The sequence below is a fragment of the Pieris napi genome, chromosome 22, assembly GCF_905475465.1.
Source record: "Pieris napi chromosome 22, ilPieNapi1.2, whole genome shotgun sequence".
NCBI classification, from domain to species: domain Eukaryota; kingdom Metazoa; phylum Arthropoda; class Insecta; order Lepidoptera; family Pieridae; genus Pieris; species Pieris napi.
Genome location: NC_062255.1, coordinates 5,179,805 through 5,193,471, shown reverse-complemented (window position 1 = coordinate 5,193,471; position 13,667 = coordinate 5,179,805). Strand labels below are relative to the sequence as shown.

The following is a 13,667-nucleotide window of genomic DNA, read 5'->3' as shown; positions in this document are numbered from 1 at the left end:
GGAATATGATCCGTGCGTGCTTTCGTTTAGTTCCAAATAAGCCCACGGAGCTGTGCAAAATATTATCAAGTTTATAATACAAAAATACTTTACGTATTAATCAAGCTAACAGGCTAATTAAATAATCGTATTTCAGATTGTGCCGCCCTTCAAAAAAATATTTACATCTCTGCCATTTTTGGCCATGATTGTCCTGCATTACGGTAACAATTGGGGAATATATTTCGTGATGACCGCAGCACCTAAATACGTCTCAAGTGCACTTGGCTTCAACCTGACGTCCACTGGTACTATCTCTTCATTGCCATATTTGGCACGGATGATCTTCTCACTCATATTTGGAGCCATTGGTGACAGGTAAGTGTTACATAAAATATATTTGTTTTGTTATTTAAGAAATATTATACATATTATTTTCATTAAAATAAAACGAAAAAGATTACGCCAGCTCGGAGGCACAATAAGAATTTAAAAAAGTGCGCGCCTTAAGCGAAAATAATAACTGAAACGCCTTGATAATTTCACACTTCGTGGAATTAACATAAGTCGTAATTAATATTGTAATACACAAGTGTTACATTCATTTAATTAATGAGGTTATATTAATGGGCGATGTCACTACTAATATAAAGTAGACTTTGTGTTCGGTTGAACTCATGAACTAGTTGAAGTGAAAAAATATTTTTGTATCGGAAAGTCTATTTATTCATGAAGGCTTACCTTTAGAAGTAAGGCGGAAATCATTATAATATCTAGTTAATAAAAGTCAATATTTAATGTGTTATTCATAACTTTATTATATATTCCAGAATCGTAAAACGCAACATGGTATCTACCACGTTCATGAGGAAGTTCTTCAGCCTGTTCTCTCACGTATTGCCTGGGCTGCTTCTAATAGGACTTGGTTATACTGGATGCGCGCCAATCCTCTCAATAGCGCTCATTACTTTCTCTATGGGTTCGAACGGTGCGGCAACACTGACGAATCTTGTCAACCATCAAGATTTGGCGCCAAACTTCGCCGCTACGTTGTACGGAATTGCTAATGGAATCGGAAATACTGCCGGTTTTGTTACACCACTAGTCACCGCGTACTTCACTAAAAATGGAGTAAGTATCTTTATTAACGTAATTATTTAAGTAGATTATAAAAAAAGGGTGCGTGTACTTATGTACGCGGGTAAGAAGTTATACTTCTTTAGCATTATTAAAAATAGTTTTTGATTGCAAGCAAATACAATTAAATAATTAAAGACTGGAAAAGGATTCATTATAAATATTTAATATTATTCTCTTACATTAAGTGTAACATAAATTCTATTATTATTCGAATGTTGTTTTTAAATTATGTCCAATGCCGTAGCATCTTCCGTGGGCAACTTCATACTGATAATTTTGTGTCACGGTGCGCGCGCATCGTAAAATTTCACTCTCATAAATTTTTCATAACGCGCCTCAAGAAGTATAACTTAAAAATCTAAATACATAACTAAATTTGTTTGAGCTGTCACAGAACAGTACTATTGGAACGAAGTTCCTTATCGCGCGTTGTGAAAGAGGGCTAGACGGAAAAAATTCTTACGAAAAGTTGTCACGACACTTTTTTGCAATTTGCTATTGTAATACACCGGTTCTCGTCCGATCACCGAAGTTAAGCAACGTCGGGCGAGGTCAGTACTTGGATCGGTGACCGCCTGTGAACACCTCATGATGTTGGCTTTTTTTTTTGGTCGTAAGATTGGTGTCGAAAAAATCTATCATACTGTTATGATACCAATTAACATATAAATTGACACCTCTAAAGTTTTTGTTATAAAGGGTTTTTCAACAAGAACTTTGTTTTCTAAAACAAAATAAAACAAAGAATTTAGAGGAAAATGAATAAAATTTTTATTGTATTACAAAGAGAAAAGTTTGGCAATTATGAATGAAAAATGATATCTGGCAAATGTCCACCACGACCACGCTGACAGATGTTGATTCTTTCATCAAAATTTTTAATCACTTTTTGGCAAAATGGAGGGTCTATTTCGTTAATGACATCACGGATTTTGAGTTTTAAGGCTGCAATCGATTCGATTGGCTCCGTATAGACTCTGTCTTTAACATAGCCCCACAAAAAATAATCCAGTGGTGTTAAATCACACGATCTGGCTGGCCACTTAACAGCTGAATTTCGCGAAATTATGCGCTCGGGAAATTTGGTTTGCAATAAATTGATCGTTTCATTGGCTGTGTGACATGTGGCACCGTCCTGTTGAAACCACATTTCAGTGATATCCATGTCATCAATAATAGGCCAAAATTTAGTGGTTAACATCTCGCGATACCGTGATCCATTGACTGTTACCGCATTTCCAGCCTCATCTTCGAAAAAAAACGGCCCAATCACGCCTCCAGACCACATAGTGCACCACACAGTAACACGTTGAGTATGCAAAGCCTTCTCAATAATTGCTTTAGGATTTTCAGAAGCCCAAATGCGACAATTTTGCTTGTTGACGTACCCTGACAAATGAAAATGGGCTTCGTCTGAAAAAATGATTTTTTCAGAAAAACCAGCAGGTTGTTCCTGAATGAACTGAGCGAAACTGCGGCGATTTGAATGGTCGATCAGCTTTAATTCCTGCACCAGTTGAATCTTGTAAGGCTTCAAAGCCAAATCCTTTCGCAAAATTCGCCATGTTGTGCTTTTGGATAACCCCAATTGTTGAGAACGTCGTGAAATTGACAAATTTTGATCTTCTTCAACACTGTGGCTCACGGCGGCGATGTTTTCTGTTGAACGACCCGGTCGAACACGTGTTGGTGTTGGCACATTTTGTACCGAGCCTGTCGACTCAAATTTCGCGACCAAATTCTTAACAGCGGTCTCAGAAGGACGATTATGCTGGCCGAAAATATCACGAATTTTACGAAATGTAACTTTAACAGAACCACCATTTTTATAGTGGATTTGAATTATTTTAATGCGATTTTCGAGCGAAATTGAATTCATTGTAATAATTGCCAAAGCACCCGCTACGAATACCGCCAAAAACTAAATGTCAAAACTATCACGTTCTCGGTGTTGCCACAATTGAAAAACAAACTTCTTGTTGAAATACCCTTTATTTCTTACGACATATTTATATGGACGTTTAATATATTTTAATAACGTTATGTTTAACCGGAATAACATTGTTTCAGTACTGTAAACTTAACGAACATTTTTTTTTTTAGAATGGTTTTGCGGAATGGAGACCAGTATTCTTCACCGGTGCCTCACTCTATATCATAGCTGCGATATACTTTATTCTCTTTGGAACGGGTGAAACGCAAAAATGGAATTATATCGAGCCAGAAGAGGACAAAAGACCAAGCGCTAGCTCAAACGATACCACAATTACAATCCAAGTTAAAAATTAACCTAGAGGCCATGAGAGGACTAATTAAAAAGCTGAAAACTCTTGCCGCAAGGAAATTTAATGATATTACGATGTGATTCCAGATTTAACATTAAAATTGTAATATAGGGTTAAAAGCCATGACAAGAAGTGAAATAGCAAATTTAACATATTTCATATTTTTATAAATATGTTTGAGATTTTTAAATTGTAAATTTTAGCCGATATTCCATATTAAATTATTTATGTACGTATTTTTATATTAGATTTAATGCAATCGAACGAAGATTAGGCTCGTTAATAATTTGCATAAAAAAGAAATATTAAATATCATTTATTATAATTTTGTCGTTATGTAGTAGTATTGCTTGAATATATTGTTATAAAATTGCCATATGAAAAAAAGGGTGCGTGTACTTATGTACGCGCGTAAGAAGTTATACTTCTTTGGCATTATTAAAAATAGTTTTTGATTGCATGCAAATAATTAATTACAATTAAATAATGAAAGACTGGAAAAGGAGTCATTATAGTCATTAAAGTTCAGTTTACATTTGAAAAATTAAATAAATAAATAAATAAATATTTATTATTATTCTCTCCAATGCCGTAGCATCAACCGTGGGCAACTTCATTCTGTTAATTTTGTGTCACGGTGCGCGCGCATCGTAAAATTTCACTCTCATCAATTTTTCATAACGCGCCTAAAGAAGTATAACTTCAAAAAGTCCGTGACGAATTTCTAAACAGAGCTTTCGAATTGACTATAATGGTCATCATTTACAGGAGTGTAATTAAATATTATGTGAATGCATACAGCATACAATTTCCTATTTAATTTGGATGATACAATGTTTGGTTCATCTATTTTTGAAAGGCACAATACCATTTTGGTATTCGCGAATGTTGATGTTTGCACAACGCATTGCAAGACTTTGGCGATAACAATTCTATTAGTTGCGTAACAAATACCTGCGAGTTTTTTAAAGTAACAAGTTTAACTCCAGCACCGACATCGCATAAAGAGGTACATAATTGGTTTGTCTTTAATTTGTAGTAAATACCAAAATGGACAATATGAATAGAAGTGTATGAAGTGATAAGTTTTTTGTCTTTGATGTTTGACATCAGTAGTAAAAATTTTGTATTGTTTGTGGTCCAATTAAGTTCTGACGAAGTATCAATTATAATCATAGCAATAGTATCTTCGATGCGTCGTTGCTTTTTGGCTTCGAGTTCGACGTCTACATACCTACTGATCTAAAATAAATTATGCTGAAACCCCTTTGAACATTTTTTATCAGCTGTTTACTATAAGTATTAAAAATGATGAAATAGTAATATTAATTTATAGGAAATTACATATTTTATATTGACTGTGATTTACAAACTTTTATTGTTTTTAAGTATTCATCGGAATAAATTATTTTCAAATAACCAAACGAATTTTATTTACATTACTGCGTAGTTACTTATATAATAAATACTAGATGACCCGGCAAACGTCGTTCAGCTCTGCGGTTCTGTAACTCACTTTTCGAACTCACACAGCCGATGCGAAAACCGCTGTGTGAGTTACAGAATCGCAGGGCTGGACATGCTTTCCACGATGTTATATAAGGTTTTGAGGAATAAGATCCCACTCTTTCGCTTATGCGTACTATTTTATTTACGTAATTATTTTCATACGAATTTTGTTTGCGATAACTTTTTCATTTAACTTTAGTCTAAAACAGAATTCCTATTTTTGTTTATGGAGCGTTCAAGTATTACGTCACGCAATTTCTGGAGATTATTAAACTCCCCACCCCATTTAACGCGCCGTAACGTTTATTAAAACGTTTCGTGACCACCAAAGTGACTCTTTATACCCAAAAGCTACCATTATGTGATTATGTGGTGTACAGTACTGGAAAGTCGAAAATAATATTAACAATAACGCGAAATTCAATCCCTGCCCCGCATCGTAACGTTTTACAAAATGCCGAACCCGGGTAGCGTACCTACAATTCACTTTAAAGATTTGAAATCATCTTAATAGTCGGGAAAGAATAAAACAAAATCATTATAAAACGATATTTATTACAAATGTAGGTACATTTTATACAGTTTATACACATCTCTAGAAACCTACGCAATACACATACATATATTATTTATCTTGTAAAAATACACAAACATGACACAGTCGATAGATTTACGTAACACTAGAAACTATATAAAATTTAAGTAAGAACTCTTTCACATTCACTATTGCTAATCAACATTACAGTTAATCATATACTTCTATTGAAAATCAAATATTCTGTACATAGTCTGAAAACTATTTAAACGTCTTTGGAAACTCATCACCGGAATAGTTCAGGTTATGGTCACATTTTAAAAATTCTAAGGCGGGATCGAAATGTTAACAATATGGAAAATACAACTACAATAAACATTATACATAAACTTAAAGGCAATTTAAAAACTTTAAAACGTCATAATTTTGTCACAAAATAATCTATTTAAAAACGTTATTGTACGCATTAATATACCATTGTGTTGCTGATACTTTCCGTGCACAGATCTCAATTATTTTAGTAATATCATATCGATAAAACCGTTTAAAAAAACAGTTGTGCTACACATATGATTCCGATTCGGTGTCTGATCCCGACGCATCTAAAGCGATTCCATTTTCGTTTTTCTCGGTTCCATTCGGCGGGTCTCTGTACACAGGTGGCACGGACTTCGATCGTGACGTTTTATCGTCCTTGACGTGAACCGGTTGAAACTTCTTCAATACCCTCTGATAAACCATTTTTCTCGGCGGAACTGGAGGTGGCATAAGCGGTGGTTTCTTATTATTATTCGGTTCATTTTCCGTTGAGTAATCTGGTTGGACAGATGTAGGCGTAGCTTTGTAGATATCGGATGAAAACATATTTTTATCTTCGTGGAATATGTCTCTCCTCCGGTTGTATACAGATGTGTACAGGGGCTCAATGTATTGAGTCGTGTAGCAATTTTCAAAGGAGTTCTCACTCGCCGGCGATTCCGTTGATCGGCTGTTGAATGAGCCTTGGGGCTGGTATAGAGTGTCGTTGCTGCTCGAGTCGGTCTGTAATATTATATTTGCGAGCGATTTCGACTGATTCAATTTGTTGTTATTATACGTTCTCATTCTGGACTTCTTGCTTTCTTCCGAATTGTTTCGCATATCATCAATGTATGAATACGAGTTCTGCAAAGGATTCATTGCCGGTTTCTCCTTTTCTCTTCCGTTAACCATGGACAGAGTAATGCAATTCTTCGTACACATATGGGCCGGATCAAAGCGTCTCTTGCGGCAACAGTTTACGATGTTTATATCGTAGCCATTGCGTGTCGAGACATTTTGTCCTTCGTCGTTAACCTCCAAGCTCTTCGTCCTTGCTGCTTGACGAGACCAGTCATTTCTAGTAAAAATGGTGGCTGCCGGTGACGATTTTCCTTCTATATTTTGTGAGGTTTCTCCTTTATTAGTCACTTGCCCATATATTTTTTCGTTCGCATTACTTTGATAGTTAGGACTCTTCTTTTCCCAACCGGTGTAAACGCGGGAGTAATTTGTATTCATATTGGAAAGTAATTCGGAGTGCGTTTGGTACTGGTTCTGACGTTGGATATTTTCTGTGAACATGGCGAGGTCGTGTATATTACTATAGACAATGTTCTCTTGACTAGAAACCAGATCGCGATTTGTATTGATCGCATCTTGTTTCGTTTCCAACAGGTTGTCTGAGCTTTTAGCGCGATTGAAACTCTTGTTGGCATTACTTTTGTCTCCTTGTGGTTCGGAGTACATGCTGTAGACTTTTGACGTGCGAGCTGCCTTCGATACGTTACTTCGCGGTGGTTTCTGAGGTTCTAAGCCCGTGATATATTTAGCCGGGCCCTGGCCATAAATATCGGCCGTCGACCGTTGGACAGCGGACTTGGAGACGTAATTTCTATCATCGATGCCGTTAGAGATACCGATGTTTATCGAATTATGTACATATCTTTCACCCATATATGGCATCGTGTAGAGTTCTTCATTAACCGTACTGTATATTTCTGCCTTGTTAGTATAAATACTTTGCTGTCGCTGATTAATTGGCGGGAGACCGTTTACGTTGTGATTATCTGTGTAACGGTTACCTTGTTTGTCTTGTTGCGTATTACAGGTGGGCGCCGAGAGACTGTGAAGAATGTTTCGTGGGGCGGGACTGTTGCCTCCATTGCTGTTGGAGTCATCTTCGGACAGAGTCAAGCCTGAATCTCTGCTTAGGGAGAGCTTCTCTTTCCGCGGAGTCGATAATTCCATGGAGTCCAACGAGATGCCAACCGAATGGAGACTGTCGCTTTCTTCAGCGCCGGAGTCGAGTAGCGCGTTCGAGGATTCTGGGGACCCATTCCCAAGTAATCCCGATATTTGTGGACCAAATAGTGCTTCAGCTTTGACGATAAGTAATTCTACGACCATTGGCACAGCTTTTGGAGCTTTATCGCAGGGTACAGAGGGCCAAAGGAGGCTGGGACCGACGCAGACGCCCAAATTCATGGGACACATGAGGTTGATGTTGGATTTCTTGGCGATGGCTTGTAACAGACACACGAAGTACGTGAGCATAGTGTAGTGCGGCTTCGGCAACTTCAGGAGTAGCGAGCGAACGGCTGACACTTTTTCGGTTTGAGGTAAATCTGAAAGAAACGGAAGAAAATTTTATTTTTGTTACTCAGTTTATTTTGTAGTGTTTTTTATGTTAATAATGTCTTTGTTGATTATAAAGAAATATATTAGAGATATTATATATTCGTATTAGTTATCAAAAAATTTATGTGCATCTTCACTTCTAATTTGTATACCTATTTAATTATTTTTTAATTATGTTCAATATTTTGGGACACAGTCATTAAACAAGTATCGAATAGAATAGATAAAATAAAGAACACGTCATTAAGAAGAATAAGGTAGCAGATGTCACAATGAAAATTAAGTGAAGCAAGAGGAACTGAAAAGTGTATGTGGATATACCAGATTAAGGAAACAGCAGGTTCCATTTGCACTGTTCTGTTGGACAGTGAGAATAAGCATCGTATGTCATGTAAAAAAACGATTTAGCTTTAGTGATTTCTCACATCATTATCAAACAGGCTATTTCGCACAACCGATTTAATGTATTGCAGGCAAAATTGTATTAACAAAGCAAAAGAGCAAATACTCACTTAATACTTGTAGCCAGGCGGGATAAAGTTCGGCAAGAAGAAGGGGTTGGGGCAAAGCCCTGAAGAATTCCTTTACCAGCGCCGCTAAGAGCAGAACGGGAGCTCGGTCCAACTCAGGGCAGCCTTGCGCCCATGGGCCCAACGTATCCAGCTGAAATTTTAAACCAACTTTAGAACCAATTTAGTATCTGATATTGATAAAAAAAGGAGGCATGTACGCGCGTAAGAAGTTATACTTCTTTGGCATTATTAAAAATAGTTTTTGATTGCATGCAAATAATTAATTACAACTAAATAATCAAAGACTGGAAAAGGAGTCATTATAGTCAATAAAGTTCAGTTTACATTTGAAAAATTAAATAAATAAATATTTATTATTATTACATTAAGTGTAACATAAATTTTATTATTATTCGAATGTTGTTTTTAAATTATGTCCAATGCCGTAGCATCTTCCGTGGGCAACTTCATTCTGATAATTATGTGTCACGGCGCGCGCATCGTAAAATTTCACTCTCATCAATTTTTCATAACGCGCCTAAAGAAGTATAACTTCAAAAGTTCCGTAAGACAAGAAGTGGTGTCTGCTTCCTTCATAAATTTTAAGGATCTGCTTTTGCCTATATATCAAAAGCGCTGCGTGGGTTAATAAAAATAGCTGTATGTTACGCTAGATTTAACAACAATACAAACCTTATCTCTAAGCAATCTTAGTGCTTTAGCATTCGCACTGCGTCGGAATACACCGTGCGTATGAGGGGCGAGTGCCCGGAGTCGTTTCAGGGCGTGCAAGAGAGCTGGTGGTGATGATCCATTGCACAAGCGCGTGAGTGATACCCCAAACAACCGCCCACCACGACGTAACAGACGTAAGCCACGGCCGGTACCGGAAGTACTGGAAAATTATATATTTATTAAGCTAAGTAATTAAAATGTACTGTATTAAATATCGTATTTTAAATAAAACAACCCGTGAATAAAATCAAATTAATAATCCGTCGGGCACGTTTATTTTTGGAATCGTTTTCCAAAAATTTGCTTCTTAATTATTTTACAATAATTTTAAGTGCATTATCATAATATTCAGATTTCAAATTCAATGTAACCCGTAACTAGTTATTACGCAATTAAATTGACGTGTAGTAAACTACACCAATCTGATTAATTCATCTACAGTATATAAACAAAGATTTGGCTGAAAACAACGAAATCTAAACCAAGATAATCACCCAATAAATCAAAGAATTCTATTCTGGTATTATCCGAAGTCTGTAATTCGTGGTTACACAACGAACCCATAAATAAATAGAGCAAGCTAAGTCAGAGGATTTAGAGACAATAAAAAGTTTACCTTTTCAAAGCTTGATTCTTTTTCCTCAATTCGAAAACGAGGCCGCAGGGATTATTCTTGGCATTAACGTGCTCCAGATCGAAGCCATCTTCATTCGACAATGTTTGTCGTATTCGGGACATCTGTAAAAAAAACATTTGTTTAAAAACACATAAACTGGCAACATCGGTGGTATTTTAAAGATTCTAAATTTAAAAAGATTTGTATTAAAATTATAGTGAGAAAGCTTATTCCCTTATTCAAAAGACACATAAACTGGCAACATCGCTGGTATTTTAAAGATTCTGAATTTAAAAAGATTTTTATTAAAATTATTGCAAGAAAGCTTATTCCCTTATTTAAAAGACACATAAACTGGCAACATCGCTGGTATATTAAAGATTCTAAATTTAAAAAGATTTGTATTAAAATTATAGCGAGGAAGCTTATTCCCTTATTCAAAAGACACATAAACTGGCAACATCGCTGGTATTTTAAAGATTCGAAATTTAAAAAGATTTGTATTAAAATTATAGCGAGAAAGCTTATTCCCTTATTCAAAAGACACATAAACTGGCAACATCGCTGGTATTTTAAAGATTCTAAATTTAAAAAGATTTGTATTAAAATTATAGCGAGTAAGCTTATTCCCTTATTCAAAAGACACATAAACTGGCAACATCGCTGGTATTTTAAAGATTCTAAATTTAAAAAGATTTGTATTAAAGTTATAGCGAGAAAGCTTATTCCCTTATTCAAAAGACACATAGAAGTCATATGTTTCTTTTCATCACAGCGTGAAAACAACTTGACAGAAAGAGACCAAAGACTACTAGGTAAGAGAGGGCAATTATAATTAATGAATAAGGGGGTTAGACTAAGTGAATTAGTTTTTTAACGATTTTAAATGGTGATGCAATGCGAATTGTTTGCGTGTTATAAAAAAAAAAATTTTATCAATTAAGAGACAAGAATATAAAAAATAATATAAATAAATAAAAAATGTGTTTATTCATTTTAAGTACATACATATGCATTACAATGTGTAAGATTTGGGAACTTCTTTTTCTCGTTCTTCCACTACAAACTTAATTATAAATTCCTTAAAATATCCTTATATATATAATTCTTCTGTGAGTGTGTATGTCACTGAACTTCTCTCAAACGACTGGACCGATTTTGATGAAATTTTTTGTGTGTGTTCAAGGGGATCTGGGAATGGTTTAGATTCACAAATCAGCCCGGTAGATGGCGCTGCAGTCGGTACTTTCATACTTTGTTTAATATCCTAATCGCTTGAAATATCATGCAGGACAACGTCTGTGGGGTCCACTAGTATTTATATATAATTTAAGTACATCTTTTATTTTATTTATTTTTGTTTTTGATTTTTCAACTGTTATCAACACGCCTGAGTGCATGAATGAGTGTGTGGGTGCAAATGTGTAAGTGAGTGAGTGAGTCAATGAATAAGTGTGTAAGTCATACTAGGTCTCAGAAGCATTACATAAATACTAACTTGTATCGCATGCGGTCTTTCATTTCCTTGAAGAGGCGTTGGTGGCGCATCTCGACCAGTCCGAACCCAAAGGTTAAAGTCATTGGCTGCTCCCCAGCGATCATCTTCCCCTTCATCATGGTCACCTTCAGCGCCTGCTTGCAGCACATTAAGCGCCTGACGGACCACACATCGAGCGCTCATGTCTGGATTTACTGAGACCGTCTTACACTGTAAATATAATTAAATAAGGTTTAATTAGTAATCAAAGAAAAACATAGTTCAAAGTACTAAATATCTGTATCGCCATTCAACTAGAAATGTTTAATATTTTTTTAATACATAATACATTTTAGACCGTGTTGGCCTAGTGGCTTCAGCGTGCGTCTCCCTGAGGTCGTAGGTTCGATCCCCGGCTGTGCACCAATGGATTTTCTTTCTATTTGCGCATTTAATATTAGCTCGAACGGTGAAGGAAAACATCGTGAGGAAACCGGCTTGCCTTAGACCCCAAAAAGACGACGGCGTGTGTCAGGCACAGGAGGCTGTTCACTTGCCTATTATGACAAATGATCATGAAACAGATACAGAGACAGATAAAATGGTTGTAGGATCACTGATTATAAAATTTTAGACGCGTTTATATATACTTTTCAATTTTGTATATACAAATCTCGTAAAATACATTTCTGAGGCAGTTCACAATTTAAATAATATCCTTAGTCCTTTAATAAAGGAGGTAAGTTTACATACAAGGCATACTGTAAAGAATGTTAATGTAGGTAATTAATAATTTACTATAGAAACATCTATTTTTCATTAACAAAAAACATCGGACGTCTATTTGAAAGTGGACTATGAAAACGATTGTAGTAGAAGCTATTTGGGCGTAACATTAATTTCAGTACGTGTTTTGCATTACGATCTCAGGATATGTGAAATGAAAGTAAAACAAAAGAAAGTTGTAGTTTTCCCACCGAGGCCGTCGAAAAAATTGCATTATAATAAGTGAAATTGTGGAAACTTACGAATTCGATTGAGCTCGTTACATCTTTGTAGAATATTTGAATGTTCGTCGACTTTGGTTCATTCGTCAGCTTGGCGTTTAAGGCATTTTGGATTTTCCTGCAAATTCATTTTAATAAATAAATAAATATTTCAATAAAAAATTAATTTAATTCGTTGTTGGAAATTCTCATAACTTCACAATAGAGCAGATAATAACATATATTATTTTGAGGCAAGTATGTGATCAGCTTAAAGCAATACTTGAATCAAATATAACCCAGAGAATGTTATATTTTTTTTAAAAAAATTCATACAGGTAACCAAGTTCACTTAAGAACGTCAACAGAAAAAATGTTAAATTGATTCTAAATTTATATTTACTAGTAGGGGAGCGTTCAAGTACATATTACGTAACGAATTTGGGGGGGGGTCCTTTTGTACAACGTTACGATGCGGGGCAGAGATTGAATTACGCGTTATTGTTAATATTATTATCGACTTTCCAGTACTCTACACTACATAATAGAAACTTTTAGGTATAAAGAGTTACTTTGGTGGTCACGAAACGTTTTACTATTGGGTACAGAAAAGTGATACGGCGCGTTACATGGGGGGGTTAATAATCTCCAAAAATTGCGTGACGTTATACTTGAACGCTCCCTAGTTCGCGAGTCAAGAGCGTATTTAACCCTATAAGGGATAACCCTAATCTATTTATACTACTACAAATATTTTAAACAAAATTTTAATATTACCTGTACCACGTATCCCTTGCAGCTTGAGTGGGATATGTCGCGAGGTAGTTAATAACTCCACTCAGGGTCGGCCATCCAATAAGAAATCCAGTGTCATCACTCTCTGGCAATGAAATCCACAACTCTGCCAGCCTCACGCTCTCTTTCAACTTGAAGCAGTTCGTCCCTCTAGACTTTCCCACTAGGAGCAAATCATTGAAGAGAAACAAATGCCTATCTAACGGTGGGGAGGTTGAACCCATGAGGGTCAATTGGGCAGGTGCTTCCATGATAAATGTGCGTGGAAGAAGTGAGCTATTCGCAGAGACTGTACCGTTGATGTCAAGGCTCGGCCGTTTGCGTAGACTCTTCGATTTCTGAAATTATACATTAATTTAGGTTTAAAGAAATGCTCATTAAAAACAAACATGTCACTTACATGTGAAAAAAATAGTACTATTAAGAACATAAAAAACGTG

The 13,667-nt window shown here is 35.8% G+C and overlaps 2 protein-coding genes across 3 annotated transcripts in view; one reads left to right on the top strand and one right to left on the bottom strand.

Moving 5' to 3' along the window:
- Positions 1 to 3,804, top strand: part of LOC125060818 (putative inorganic phosphate cotransporter) — a 58,703-nt gene extending 54,899 nt beyond the window's left edge. For both annotated transcript variants that reach the window (XM_047665917.1, XM_047665918.1), the window contains exons 7-9: positions 137 to 357; positions 810 to 1,110; positions 3,223 to 3,804. In XM_047665917.1, coding sequence (XP_047521873.1) covers positions 137 to 357; positions 810 to 1,110; positions 3,223 to 3,408 — 708 coding nt within the window. In that variant the 3' untranslated portion in view covers positions 3,409 to 3,804. The remainder of the gene's footprint in view (positions 1 to 136; positions 358 to 809; positions 1,111 to 3,222) is intronic.
- A 1,646-nt stretch (positions 3,805 to 5,450) lies between these two features.
- LOC125060685 overlaps positions 5,451 to 13,667 on the bottom strand; it is a 142,136-nt gene continuing 133,919 nt past the window's right edge. The window contains exons 5-11 of the mRNA XM_047665680.1: positions 13,210 to 13,565; positions 12,475 to 12,571; positions 11,468 to 11,677; positions 9,970 to 10,091; positions 9,312 to 9,513; positions 8,619 to 8,769; positions 5,451 to 8,093 (exon numbers count right to left, since the gene is read on the bottom strand). Of these exons, the coding sequence (XP_047521636.1) occupies positions 6,010 to 8,093; positions 8,619 to 8,769; positions 9,312 to 9,513; positions 9,970 to 10,091; positions 11,468 to 11,677; positions 12,475 to 12,571; positions 13,210 to 13,565 (3,222 nt within the window). The 3' untranslated portion in view covers positions 5,451 to 6,009. The remainder of the gene's footprint in view (positions 8,094 to 8,618; positions 8,770 to 9,311; positions 9,514 to 9,969; positions 10,092 to 11,467; positions 11,678 to 12,474; positions 12,572 to 13,209; positions 13,566 to 13,667) is intronic.